Source organism: Bacillus rossius, chromosome 5 (genome assembly GCF_032445375.1).
Source record: "Bacillus rossius redtenbacheri isolate Brsri chromosome 5, Brsri_v3, whole genome shotgun sequence".
Lineage (NCBI taxonomy): Eukaryota > Metazoa > Arthropoda > Insecta > Phasmatodea > Bacillidae > Bacillus > Bacillus rossius.
Genome location: NC_086333.1, coordinates 68,978,054 through 68,993,455, shown reverse-complemented (window position 1 = coordinate 68,993,455; position 15,402 = coordinate 68,978,054). Strand labels below are relative to the sequence as shown.

Below are 15,402 nucleotides of genomic sequence, written 5' to 3'. Positions count from 1 at the left end.
CGTTTTCCACGCAACGTAACAAGCACACAGATAACAGATTAATTACGTGGAAACACATGAAATACGCTTGATTTAATTTTTCTACATACAAATTGTTGCAGAATACTTGTTATAATTACTTATACATTTAGGAGTAAATTTATTAACACGGGCGGTTCATTTTCTCCTCTTAAAATCATCCCAATGTTTACTGTGAAAACTAAATCAAGATAATATATTAATAAAATTCTAAAACGGACTGACAAACAACACACAGCTTAAACCTATAGGTCAAGAAGCATTAAATTCTGCATAGGAGTTCCTTGTACAACAAAGATGATCACTTAGAAAAGATTTTTGAACTGGAATCTTCTATAGGTGATAAAAGTTAGAAATATGGTAATTAGGTTTTAGTATTATATTTTTTGTAATTCATCAAGTATGGCAGAAGGCTAGTAAACTTTTAAGATTTTTATATAGTATCATCTGCTTATTGGATACATTAAAATTCATAAAAAAATCAGCCTTTCGCCCGAACAGGGACTTGAACCCTGGACCCTTAGGTTAAAAGCCTAATGCTCTACCGACTGAGCTATCCGGGCTCGTTGGTACACCCTGATTATTTTAGAATTTACAGCTCTAAACAGAAACGCGTGACGTATTTCCACTCCGTTGATAGATCCAACACTATTAAGATGAACTCAGAAATGTCCGTTGGAAAATATGTTCTTTTTCCAGAGATGCAGGACTTTATGGTAGCATAATTTCAAATCATCTTTTGCCATATAACGTAACACATAATTTCCTGTACTTGCGATGGACATACCAAGTATATAAATGATTTAATTTTACACTGAAATCTTGCACACGTTTGCCAGACGAACAACGCATTATACAGCATAGTTGAATGATAAATATTTTTAATGAAAAAAATATAACAAATATAATTTTTTTTACGCATTTCGTTAGTAAATGTTCAAAAAAAAAGATGTGATGATACTTGTTATTTTTTTTTTTTAATAGGTTATTTTGGATATTCAATCTTATTAACTCATAATTGTTCCTTACTGAAAGCAGTCCCGAGAATGTCATACATAGTGTATCCCGATGGGTGCTAGACGGGGGCTTCGAACCAGGAAGGCCATTGGGAGTTACAGGCGACTGAATCAAATACGATAGAGACTAAAGCACGATGGAAGGTTTCATACAGGCACCGCTAGAAGCTTCCACCAAAACTGCCAGCCAAGCCTCCATGGCAGCAGGCATGGATGTCTCTGCAGGTATGGATGTATCTGCAGGTTTGGATGTGTCTGCAGGTATGGATGTCTCTGCAGGTTTGGATGTGTCTGCAGGTATGGATGTCTCTGCAAGTATGGATGTCTCTGCAGGTATGGATGTCTCTGCAAATATGGATGTATCTGCAGGTATGGATGTCTCTGCAAGTATGGATGTGTCTGCAGGTATGGATGTCTCTGCAAGTATGGATGTCTCTGCAGGTATGTATGTCTCTGCAAGTATGGATGTATCTGCAGGTATGGATGTCTCTGCAGGTTTGGATGTGTCTGCACGTATGGATGTCTCTGCAAGTATGGATGTCTCTGCAGGTATGGATGTCTCTGCAAGTATGGATGTATCTGCAGGTATGGATGTCTCTGCAAGTATGGATATATCTGCAGGTATGGATATCTCTGCAGGTTTGGATGTGTCTGCAGGTTTGGATGTGTCTGCAGGTATGGATGTGTCTGCAGGCATGGATGTTTCCAAACACAAAAATTAATTGCTGACGAGGAGCTTAGTAAACACATGCCTAAAACTTATGGAACATCCATTTTTTTGTAATATAAGGATTTGAGGTCAATTTTTTGCAATGAAGCATCATCAGTGTTTCGTGATTGGTTGAGTTTCGTACAGGCAAATATCTACTATCGGTACACGAATCATAACCCTTCAGTGTGCAAGCAATCACACTTTTCTGAATGTCCTGGTGGAATAAGGCACATATAACTGTGACTGACGTAGGCTTGGCTTGTGCGAATTGGTTATGTAATGAAACTTAATGCATTTTGTGTTGTGTAAACGTGGACGCTTCTCATAATTGTCGCTCAATACTGTTAACTGCTTCAACACACCACGTGTTCACCGCGTTTCAAATCATTTATAAAGAAAATAAATTACCGTTTTTCAACACTAATGTCACTCCACCACTTCATTCTGATCGGATAGAATTTTCAAACTTTTACGAAACCTTCCACATCAAGTGCGAACACGACCAATTAAAAAAAATAACCTTCTGTGAAAACAGCTAGCTCTCTGCTAATTCTTCCACAGAAACCATCCATACCTGCTGCCATGGAAAACCTTCCAAGGAAACTTCCATCGTGCGATGAGGGCTCAACACCGGATAGCTCCAAAGGAGTCAGTGTGTGGATACCTGACGCTGTTTTACGTCAGTCCGATATATGGCAGACAGTATGAACAATATATAAATTTGATACATATGACAACGAATATATTTTTATCTCATTAAAAAATTATAATTTTTAAACAAGTTTACGAGTGAAAACGTTCTTAATTGATTAAAAATAATGAATCACATATGACAACAGATAATTAAAAATGCAATTTAACAATTATTCTCGAATTTTTTTTATAACTTCGCTCTTGTATCTGGGTTATTTTTTCCACTCTCACCTGGGTTGTTAGCATAGATGTGTTCGATGTCAGTCACTAGTGTGTTTGACGGAATGTCGCCCCTAACTTTCCAGTGTTGACAGTTATTACTACTAGGTTTTTGATTATAAAAAATATAAGGGCTGATATGCAGTACATATTGAAATTTATTTATGAGGTCTCGGCCGTGGTACTAACCTATAGTTGGTAAAGTAAAAGGAATGGAGGTGTTGTTATATATATATATATATATATATATATATATATATATATATATATATATATAATTTACTTGTATTTATTTGAATTGTAAAAGTTTTAGGTGACCATAAATTTAATATTTTAAAATTATTTAATTTGAGGGCATGGATTTCAGCTATTTATTGATCAAACAATTACAAGAAAACACAAAATTATTTGCTGACGATTAGCTTAGTAAACACATTCCTAGAACGTATGGGGAATGCTTATTTTGCAAAAAGTATTCGAGGCCAACTGTGTGTTAAGGGGGGCGTCCATTAATTACGTGAGGTGATTTTGGCAATTTTTCGATTTCCCACACCCCCTACCAACTTGGTGAGATGTGAGATTTGGTTTCAACCCTTAAACAAACTTGATATTTTTAAAAATGCGAATTTTTATTGTAAATACGTTAATCTGTGCTTTATTGCGTTGTATTTATTTAAAAAAAAAACATAATTTACTTAATTATTTTTATTTAAGACTAGTTCAGAATAGTATTTAAGACAGTACGTCTAGAATAACAGTGAGAAAATCAAACAATGAAATACTTAACCAGGAACTACTAAAATTCGTAAAAGAATATTCATTATAATTCAGTCCAAGGGGACTCATGTGTGGTATCAAAAATGACTTTATGGCGTTCACATACCCGCGATAAATATTATTGTGTATGATTTAACCTTATTTTAGCGGAGAAACACGTTTTACTTAATTTTACCCAGTTTTCTCGCAATTTTACACTGTTTCTTGCGGGGGGAAAATTACGTGATACTGGCCGAGAAACCTCCCCCACCAAACGCCTCACATAATTCATGGACGCCGCTTAATGTGCTGTAGCGTCATCAGTGTTCCGTGATTGGTTGAGTTTCATAAAGGCAAATGTCTACTATCGATACACGAATCATAACCATTCAGTGTGGAAGCGAACAATGGCCTGGCAAAGAAAGGCAATGGTTTCTTCTGCAGATGGCTGCCAATGACAAGGAAGAAACCGCTGGCGTGGGCATACCTTATTGCAGTCTGATGAGTGAATAGATAATTTATTTTCTTCATTAAAACAAAACCTGTTTTCAATACAATACAAACATAAATGTAAGCCGTAATTCTAAAGTATTCGCAATTGGGGAGACAATATATACTTTTTTTTCAGCTGAATCATTCGGTTTTTACACTCCACGTTTATGTACTTACTGTAAATAATACGAATATCTCTCTGTAGAAATGCAAGAAAATAATTCTTGCAGAACTTATTCCCAAATAATTTCCTTGTCAAAATAACTAAAAAATAAAAATCATTATACTGTGGGTGGTCAGATCACTAGTTTCTAGTACTTTGGTGATTTCGGTTCGATTTCTGGCTAGGTGTGTGGTTGATGTTTAAGCGTTCCCGTGTGTTTAGCGCTCCCGTGTTTTTTCTAGCAGAAGGTACTCACGTTTTCTCCACAATTTAATAACGAATGCACGGACTAAAATTCAGTTCCGCTCATTTAGCAGTAAGAAGCATAAAATTAACTTAATTTTCATTTTTGACTTTAAGCCTCCTTGAAATTCTTGTTAATTTCAAGGGGGGGGTAGTTAACTGTAAATAGACGAAAAGATTGATACGTATGCCAGGGAAACTGTGTATCAACAAACATAGATAATTTATGAGTGAAAATAAAAAGAGTCGATAAAGAACAATAAATAAAAAATTTCAGTTTTTGGCGAGAAATTCCATTAAGTGTTTCAGTTAGTATTCCTTTTTTATCTTGATTGTTGGTATTTTAAATAGTTCTTTATCATAATATGGTAATTTTGTCATCTGATATTGATGAAGTAAACCATTATAAATTTCATAACATGAAAACCAGTCTTCAAGGAAGGCGGGTATCTGCTGTCATTAAAAGCTACAAACTTGTGGTGGTTTTGTTTCCCTCGTATTTATTTAACCTTCAGTCTGGCTGGTTAAGAAACTGCTCTATCATTCAAATAAGATTTCCTGCAAGGCAAAAACCAAGTATGTAATATAGTTTTTCCCATAGCTCAAAAACTTGCCAGTTTTTCTCCATGCATAGAGATTCTCATCGTAATGCGCTCACCAAGCAGTTTCACAGAGCCTGCAATCGACATAAGTATTTGTAAGAACTTTGCAAGACTACTTCATAATGTTCACAGGCTTTCACGGCCATTGTCTGAAGTAGCTTGGCTTCTGGGTTGTAGCCGTGTTCTTGGCGAATAATTCACCGATGTTTCAGACGACCTTGCAGTCGCCATCATCAGGGAGCAGTTACCTACTGACTGCTACCTGATGATGGCGACTGCAATGTCTACCGAAACGTCAGTGAATTATTCGCCAAGGACACGGCTACAACTCAGAAGCCAAGCTACTTTATAAAACTTAATTCGTCATTGCGTACACATCGTGTTTTTTTTTTTTTTTTTTTTACTTTTTCCGCGTGATCTACAAAAAAAACTGATTATAAAGATTGGTTGGCGACGTGTTATGCCACTAATATATTTTGAAAAACTCTCATGAAGACCCAGTTTTTGCTTCCATTAATGAAATCGGATTTTCCGGATCAAGAAGTGCCTGGAATGGAAACAAAGCAGGCTCTCACTCGCTTCTGCCGCGCTCTGTAAAACTGAGTGACGTTCGAATTTTCGTTTGCAAAATTTGATATCAGGTCAGTTTGTTAAATTTCGATATTACGTCTTATAAAAATTAAATTATTTGTTTAAAATAAATGAATTTTATTTAAATCTTAAGTCAGTACCTCGTTATTTTCCGAAGCAGCATTGAACTTACAGGTGGATTTTTAACTGAAAACAATTGTTTGTTTGAATTCGCTATATTAAGCACCACGATATATTTTTCGTAATTTTTTGGCATTACGTGAACAAAATAAAATCAATTAAGTGAAACCGATTGGTTTCTAATTAATTAAGATAGCATTTAAATGAATCATATTAGATCTGTTCATCGTTGATGTGTGTTTATAAGCAGTTATGTTATAGTTGTTTTTATGTTATTATTACATGGTGTGCAAAATTTTAAGCATTTTCAATATACGTATAAATTTATCATCTCATTGGTTATTACTTTTTCGTTCGTTGGTTTGTGTTAACAAAAAGGATACAATTAAAGTTTAACCATTGGGGCTTGGTTCGTTGTAACTGAAAACGTCAAAGAAAATAATTAGGTCTTTAATGCTCATAATAGTAGTCGTGGTATGTAATGATGCATCCTATAGTGGTTTTGTAATGTCATTTTTCATACGAATTTGTACGAGCTTTTAAATATTTCAAAGTATTCAAGGTGCAAATAATTTTTTTTCCCGACAAACCTTAATGACATCTTGCCATGCGAATCAACCGTAGTGGACACCATAAAATGTGAGGTTTTGTGTGTTTTAAGTTATTTTACATTTGCGTCGTTTGTGCATATCGTTTATCTAGTTTTTTTTAGGAAGCTATATGATTGTACTTCTAGGTGATCATAAATTAAGTGAAGGATTTATTAGGTTATGTCAACGACATGGAAAACACTGTAAAGTCGTTTGTATGTATGAATTATCAGAAAAATGTATTTTAAAATCCAACTGGAACTTTGGAAACTTTGTACAAACTAAAGGAAATTTACTGAAATCGCTTTAAATTATTATCTTTACCGGTGATTAAAAAAATATACCTTCAATATAAATTTTTTCGTTTATGATAGTTTTGAAACCACTATTTTCAGAAAATCAACGCCCTTTCCACTACCGTGTTGTGTTTAGAATCGAGTGGATAATTATTTTTTCTGAATAATAAAGCAGCATTAGCAGTAATAAATTATCTAGTTTCAAATATATACTTATATATACATACATATATATATATTGGTTTGCAATAAGCCTCTATTCTTTACATGTACTGTCAGATTTTCATCGCAGTATTTCTGCCTTATTTTACGGCAAGTCTGTTCAATTAGATCATTCTGCGTGTCAGGCGTAAACAAATCCGAGCGAAGAAGTTCTATCAAGTTGACCTGCAGATATTCACTAAGCTCATTTTGGCCTCTGAGAACTGGCTAACGAAAAACCTTTAACCTTATTTCAACAAGATGTGTTTTGAACCCGTTTCTTTAAAGCACGTGTTTTCATTGTAAGAAGAGTGTAGGTAGATAGGGGCATTTCAAATTTCAAATTTCATACTTACTTGGCCTACCCAAAGCTTAGAGAAAGTTTGTAGAACGTAAGTCATTATTGTGCGTTTGAACATAAGTGCCACCTCCATCCTCATAGGCTAAGACCAGATACCACAAAATCAGGATCTTCAGTGTTTGGAAGGTTTTCCGCCATAAAACTCTACGTCTGGATAATAAACTTGACACAGGGAAATGACTGTAACTGAAAATCCTGATATGCACTCTGTTAATGACTGATGAACTAGTCGACTTCACAGAGAAACCACTTGAAGTAGTGAAATATATTGCAAAACCTTAGGAAACCAGTGTTAAATCAGTAAAATTTAGTCACATAAATAACAATTCAGAAAGAGCAGTTTTCGATGAAAGTGTTAAAAGAAATATTGTTATTTTTAGTAACACCAACTATTCAAATTAAGTGTGTATACATTGGACAATGCCAGGTCTTCAAAAATCATTCATAGGATGAATATTTTTTGTGGTATGCTAATTAATTATTCAAAATTTTACATATAACAACAAGATAAAAAAAGAAAACATAAAACACTAAGCAAACCAAAATAAAAGTCAATTAAAGAAATACAGAAATTTGGTCCTATGTTTTGCTACCACAGTGAAGTTACAGTCACACCGAATGTGTAATAATAAATGGCCTACATTTTTCCGTATATATACATCACACTTAGCATTATTATACGTTTGGGAACCTAAAATTTTTATCCTAACGAAATATGTTTGCAAAGCTTGCATATTGAAGTACATGAAGTACACGAACGTGGCGTGTGAAAAAAAAAAGAGCATTGAGCTTTGAGTCGCTATCAGTTCGATAGTTCGATTCGGAGCCTGCTGATGACGTCTCTCGAGTGATGTTTTAATATAAAGGTGAACTGCAAGTCTATTGAGTGATTTCCAGAATCTGCACTGGCAGTTTCATGCTCTTGAATATTACACTGTAAACAGGCGAAATATTCATTTTACCTCACGCAGTTTAAAAACTCTAAGCCCTGAAACTAAACAACTTTACTCACAAAAAAAGTGTTTTCTTAAATGCCTTTTCGTAAACAGACACAACTCCGATATATTGAGCAGTTTTTAAAAACGAGTGAATATTTTATTCTGAAGCTCTGCAGAACTTAGGCCTATATATGTACCCAGGTTGGCATAGCAATGTGAAGGTTATTTTGCTGAAATTAACAGTTCCAGATTCTGAGCTAACAGATTAGTAGTTATGATTGAAGCGGATGAATTGAATGTTTAAAAAGTTTCGGTCGTGATTGTTGATTTGAACGATGTTTAAAAATAATTTACAATAAATTAATTGTCAGGTTAAATATACAAATCTTCTGTTTTTTTTTAATATTGTGTTTTTCAATAAGTATTGCACAAACTATTTTTTCAAACAATCAGTCTTTCCTTAAGATTTGTTTTGTTTTTGGCATGCAAAACAAATAGTTTACGTAAAAAAATTAAAATTTATGTGCATATAGATATGTATTTATATCTTTTGTTTATTAAATTTGAACACATTTATCCACGTTTTTAAGAGAATAATAAATCACTCTATGAATTAATGTTATTACTATTTCAACATATTTTCATTCTTAGTTCCAAAAACCTGTTAAAAAAAAAGGCCAGTATCCTCTAGTGAAAAGAATTATTTCTTTTCTGGCATAACGAATTCGATTACTGTGTTTGACCACCCGGAACACATTCCATTTCGCCTTGAATAAATGTCGCAATTACTGAACTGTGTTGAATCTTGATAAGTGGCACCTGCAGAAACGCCTTAAGCCAGACGCTCATTTGGCACAAGAACTGTCCTTCAAGCTATTCGAAATTAACGTTCTTTACCAGCTTGGCTAATACGTACCTAGTCACGTTTGCACCTGTCACAAATGCAATCCTGTTGAGGAACCCACGTGGTAGGCACTGCAAAGCGACGAAGACAAAGGCAGCAGTTTTAGATCATAGTTTTCGCATAGTACCATTTTACATGCAAAACTATATGAGCGATTGTTTCGGTACTCGCCAGAGACGTATCAAATGTAACCTCGGTAACGAACAAATTGATGTGTTATCATGTTGCAAAAACATTGATAATGTAAATCTTGGACACAAAATTTAACGAGGATTCTTTAAAATAATGCCAAGCAAATTAATATATACGCAAATCACACTTAGTTTCCACACCCACCGCTAGAATTTCTGTCATTAATATAAATAAACAAAGTATATTTTTCCTAGTCCTCCCCCCTCCTTACAATAATCAAGCTCAATTTTCAAATCATCACCTATTATTATCTTTAATGATGTAGCCTAGATGTCCATGAAACGTAGACACCATTCATACTTCCATTCTTTCACTATATAGATTTGGTCTCATACTGACAGCAGACGGAACAAGATTTTTCGTCGTCGAAATTTTCATTTAGGCAAACAATTTTGGCACATGAATGCAAAAACAAAATTATTATCTGCGTTTTGAGTTAAAATATTTTTTTTATGGTGAGAAATATCAAGCACACATTTTTGAAAAGCGTTTTCACAAATAAATTTGATGATAATATATACCCACTTATTGGTGAACAAACACTGGCAGAAAGCTTTGAAGTGTTAGGTAAGTTGCGGTTCGCTCACTCAAAGACATCATGTGACTGACGGTACAATCTCGATAGCTGTAAGCGCTAAAGGATCTTATGTAATTGAATAAAATCCGGGAATGCTGAAGGCCAGTGGCCACGTTTATAATAATTATGAGCACAATTTAGGAGTTCCTAGTACTTCAAAACCAAAATCGTTCCTAGAAGACTTAGTTAAAAAGGCATGCAAGTGTCCACATCTGTTTTCTTAATTTAAATACCATAAATAATTAATCTTAATTATACCGAAATAAACTTTGGTTAAAGGTCAATCGAAACAAAATAATTTGAAAACATATATACTCCTTATGGTCTTAATTCCTTACCAAGACTGGTAAACGTATTTGAAGTTGAAGCTAAAAAATTATTTATTGTTAATAGTAGGTCAAGTGTTTAAGATGGAATACTAAAAGCCTGAAATATGTTTAATTGTATGATGTTCTGCAACCACCGGAAATATTGTGGCTGTAAAAAAATTGTTACAAAATAATCCCATGTTCAATAGACAATTATTTCAACTAATAATTTATTTCGGCAAAAAATTATCAGTTGCCGTAATTAATTCAATTAAACGGAATTTAGACTCTTAGTATTAATTTGAACTAAAATATTTTCTCTGATATTTTGATAGAATTATCTTCGGTTCCAACTTCAAGAGACGTACACCACCCCTCGGAAGCACTTAATATTATAAATCGTATATAAGTTTTCAAATAATTTTGTTTTGATAAACCTGCAGCTGAAGATTTTCTGTTTTATATTACGTGACGAAAAAAATGATCTTATTAAAAAAACACCTAGTTTTTGGCACAAATATTAATACAAAAAAATTAACAACATTAAAATTAATTTAACGACGTGATTTAGTAACGAAATGCTACATGAGAGCAATCAATGGTTTTTTTTATGGGACGCATTTCCTGCTTGAAAATGGACCCTGATTTTATGTTTTTTTTGTAAGAATTTTTTTAAGAACAAACCTGAAATTCAAATTACGGACGCACCATGCAAAATTTGCTTGAACCAGGTAAAAAAGTTAAAATTATCATATTTTATCAAATAAATCTTGATAAAATATATTCAAAACCATTATAATAATTGTGAATAATTTGTCACGATTTCTGCAAACAGGGTTTCCATTTAGAATTTTTTTGTTTTCTAGCAGTCTGTAGACATAGTGTTAGCACATTTAACTATGGACACCTTAATTTTTCAGGAAAATTAATAAATTATTTAAAATTCCTTTTCGACACTTTTGGTGATAAATTTTTTCACACAATTTGGCTATAGTAGACCAGTTGAGAAGATGATGTTGCTGTGCCGCTGGACGTCCATGACTCGACATTAGAGTGAGAAATTTATCATCGCCCAGTAGGAGAAATTTCTCGACACAAAAAGGTTTTCCGTAGATATAACTTAATCTTGTTGGCGGGGAAGTTTGTGGCTTGCCGAAAAAAAAATTGGTTGCCTGTAAAGTCGGTTTACGGACGATAGTTTAACGTGACAACGTCATAACAAAACATTGATGAAATGATTGCATACTTTTAAGAACAAAATTAAACCATTTTTATTTTAATAATAAAAGAATAAATACTTGAAATTATACTAATAATCAGATTTTTAAAATGCAAGAATAATTAACCTTTATTATTGAAATTTTTGTTGTAATAAGCAATGAAAACCACATTAACTTTTCACTTCACTTTATAAACAGTCGACGAAACAGTTCACGTGTAGATGACTTGTAATTAATTTTAAAAACTGGCGTTTAGCTATAAAGTTTAAATATAATTATGAACAAGTTTTCATATAAATAAATTGTAATCAAATGTCTATCATCAATTATATGAATCATTATAAAATTATGAACAAGTTATCTGTAATGAAATATCTATCATCAAATATATGAATCCATAATGTTTTAGTCAATTGTAACAACCTATTATTACTGCACTCGCCGACAGCGTAACGGGACACAGCGCAACGGAACAATGTGCGTAACGGGACACTTTTTCGTGCGTGCAGCTTATTAGACGTTTGTCACGTCAAAAAACGATCTAACGCAACTCCGCGTAGCAAACAGGCAATGCGGCTGAGGCTCGCGGCCAGATGACCTTGGCTGTGAGAGGCTGTCCCGTTAAACTTGGGGAGAGTTAAGGCAGGCATGGGACCTCACCCCAACCCCCCCCCCCCCCCCCGCTTCCCTTCCCCTTCCAGCCGTGCGTAGACCGAGCGAGTGTGGAGCAAGTGCCATTATTACCTGCTGGCGTCGATTCCAGAACCGCTCCTGCGAGTATGTTCATGAGGACCTGCGATCGTGAAACTCGTTCTTCTCTTCATTTTATTTCTTATTTTTTATTCCGCATATCCTGTTTCTTTTCCTTCTCGACTGGTTCCCTTGCTATCGCCGAGGCGTATCGCCACGTGGCGGTATATAAACCCACCCGAAAGACTCGACCGTGATTATTGCAGCTTTGAAGGTGACAGCGGGAAGGTCAGTGCAGTATCACCAAAGGGGACCCGAGAAAAAAAAATTCATTTTACAGCGATGAAGTGGGCGATTCACGTGGCGATGTTGGCGGCGCTGTGCGGGTTCTCGTGCGCTGCTTCGCTCAAACTTCGTAAGTATTAACACCTGGGACGTAGTAAAAGCGGGGGTAGACTTACCTACACCCTTTTCTTTCCATTTTCCCTGCATTTATCTGCATGAAGGTGCACAAATTACATGTCACCCGCGATAAAATTTCTCTGAAAAACTCATTGCATAGATTTAGCCTACTAAATAAACCTAAATTTGGTTTAAGAGTAGAGCCTGCATAGCCCACTTATGCTGTACATAAATATATTTTAAATTTTTATTCATTTGCTTATAAACGTTTTTAGATATTTTTTTGAGGGGAGAGCTAAGCAGTTATTTGAATTTATTTTTTGTGACGTATTTAAGATCTCACAGAGTTTCTACAAAAATATAAAATCCTTCATTAAAAATATATTATTTTATCGCTGAACGTAGAACCACAAAACTTTACGATGAAAAAATAAAACCTACTGAGAATCAAATAAAAGAAATTGGTTTGTGATTTATGCAATTGTCACATTTTATTCACAATATTATGTTTCATTAGGAATTTCTGTATATTTGATCATCTAGTTCATGTTGTTTTAAATTTATTTTCATACAATATGAGAAATCTAATTAGCAAAATATTTTTAAACCAGAAGTAATGTTGGTAACAATGATTCATTATTTACTGTAATGTTTGTTTTAATAGTAAGTTATTCGAGTTAAGGTCTTAAATTTCTTAACAAAATCGTACTCAGGTTTTTACATCTTAGAGCACACTGAATTATACGATACAAATCTGGCTGCAAATTCAGAACATATCCTAATAATATTTTTGTAATCATTTTAACTGAGGACTGCTTTCGCTATATTTAAGTGGAATTCGAGACTCAAGCATCCTTTCTTAAACTACTCAAGGTTGTCTGGCTCCACATTGAAACAATTATGAATGACTTAATTACATTTATGTGTTACGGGAGCTAACGTATATTTATTTCTTACTTATACAAACACAATAAATCTATTTCGATAGGTATGCTCAGACATAGGCCTATTTATTGTATTAACTATGAGTGTGCCAACTTAACAGGCAAAATAAAAACGAAACAGTCTTCTTGATAATAATATCATTCTACGGACGTAAGATTATTTCTAATCATTCGGTAACACGTTGTGTTGATGTTGAATTAAAAAAATTTTTAAGAATCTAATTGCAATTTGCACTAGCAATATTGTTCAAAATGGCTCATCAGAATATTTTCCTTGCCCAGTGAACAAAATTCTACGAACGAAAACCAACTAGTAAAAATTTATTTTGCGAAATATTGACAGGTTACCTTAAAATATATTATTCATGTCAATATTACTTGCAGCTCTGTTTGTTTATTTGGGAAGGCCAAGAAATATTTTAAACATTAAAATCTAAGCAAACTTGAAACCTTTAAGTTAGGTAATGTAATAGCTATTTGTCTGTTGACTTCATGCCATTGGACTTTCATCATACACTGTAATTTTTTTTATTCGTTTACAAGAATATTCCTTTGGAAACTCACTTGTCAACGATATCACTTTTTATATTGCAAGGCAGAGCTTTGTATCATTTGTAATTTTACAAAGCTCTGCCTTGCAGTTTTACGTGTGATATTGTTGGCAACTGAGTTTCCAAGGATTTTCCTTTAAAAAAGTACAATCGTTTTTACAGTGTAGTGATCAACGTCTTTTCCTGCTTGCCGTGGGATCGTTATCTAAATTAAAACCATTGGTACATGGATAAACTAGATTTTTGGTTTTTAGTTTGTAAGCCACTGCTAATATACACATTAAATTATATGACTTTTGTAATAGGTAAGTTGGACAAATTTTTAAATGTGACCTACGAGGAAAATTATTACGTATTATGCTAAGTGTAACCGCTGATTAAATAAATAAAGATTTGCTTTGTATTTTTCCTTCTTGTGACCATGACTAAATGATATTGGCATGACTTATCACACGTAAAGATTCAGAGAGAAAACAATATTATTATTATTACAGCGATAAGTATTAAATAGCAGATACAGATAGCGCAATAAACGTAGATAAAAACTGTTTGCATTGTATATCCAAGTGTTTTATTTGGTTCAAAAAAATAAAAATAAATAAATATTATAATTATCAATTTAAGAATACTCGAAAAAAGCTGTTCTAATTGTTGGATAGACAATAACTGTCACGTGCACACCATAAACTGAGTGCCGAAACACGAAATAAAACTAGAAAACAATATTGCCGCTGCCATAGTAAGTGACTGTTTCTTCAGTTAATTTCTTGCTAGTTTCATTCCTTGATAGTAAAAGAAGGTAAATTTTAATTTTTTGTATGTTCATTGTTACAGAAAATATTTCTGTGGTTGTAATAAACAAAGCTAGAAATTGTTTTTTGGAAGTTTACCGAGTACGGTAATGTGTTTCACCTGCGAATAAAGCAAATGTCTTTATGCTGATTGTATCTTGGTCGTAATGTTACAGCATCGTATCTGAAGAAATGTTCCAGGTCGGATCCGAAACTAAACGAATGTGCTCTGAAGAACGGAAGGGAAGCGATACCCACCCTCATCAAAGGTGAGTGTTCCAAGCCAGAGTGATAGCTATGAATAATATCATATCCAGAGATTATGTTTCGATACCATATCGTCACATATTTCGTGAAAGCAATAAAATAGTATCTATACTAATATTATAAAGCTGAAGAGTTTGTTTGTTTGTTTGTTTGTTTGTTTGTTTGAACGCGCTAATCTCAGGAACCACTAGTCCGATTTGAAAAATTATTTCAGTGTTGGATGGTACATTTATCGAGGAAGGCTAAATGCTATATTTTATTATCAATAACATTAGGGATCCTTACTAAAAGTCCAATTTAGAATCAAATGCGTTGGAGGGGGTTAGATACAACATGCAGTACACGTACAAAGTGTGTGTTGACAATGCCGCAGGCGCTAGAAGTTTATTTCCTATTGCTGATTAACATTTTTGCCACGCACTAGATGCCTTATCATTCTTAATTTTCCCATACAAGTAAAAAACACCCGTGTGATATTAACAATGCAGCAATCAGTACCCTCATAAGAGTTCAATTAGTATTTAAATACTTTTTATTGCTTTAAA

General features: G+C 33.8%; 1 protein-coding gene and 1 non-coding gene across 2 annotated transcripts in view; one reads left to right on the top strand and one right to left on the bottom strand.

The window, feature by feature from the left end:
- Positions 1–508: 508 nt before the first annotated feature.
- Positions 509–581, bottom strand: Trnak-uuu (transfer RNA lysine (anticodon UUU)). Its single transcript has one exon. It is a non-coding gene; the product is annotated as a tRNA-Lys (tRNA).
- Positions 582–12,147: 11,566 nt separating this feature from the next.
- LOC134532292 (uncharacterized) overlaps positions 12,148–15,402 on the top strand; it is a 45,715-nt gene continuing 42,460 nt past the window's right edge. The window contains exons 1-2 of the mRNA XM_063368711.1: positions 12,148–12,317; positions 14,767–14,859. Of these exons, the coding sequence (XP_063224781.1) occupies positions 12,245–12,317; positions 14,767–14,859 (166 nt within the window). The 5' untranslated portion in view covers positions 12,148–12,244. The remainder of the gene's footprint in view (positions 12,318–14,766; positions 14,860–15,402) is intronic.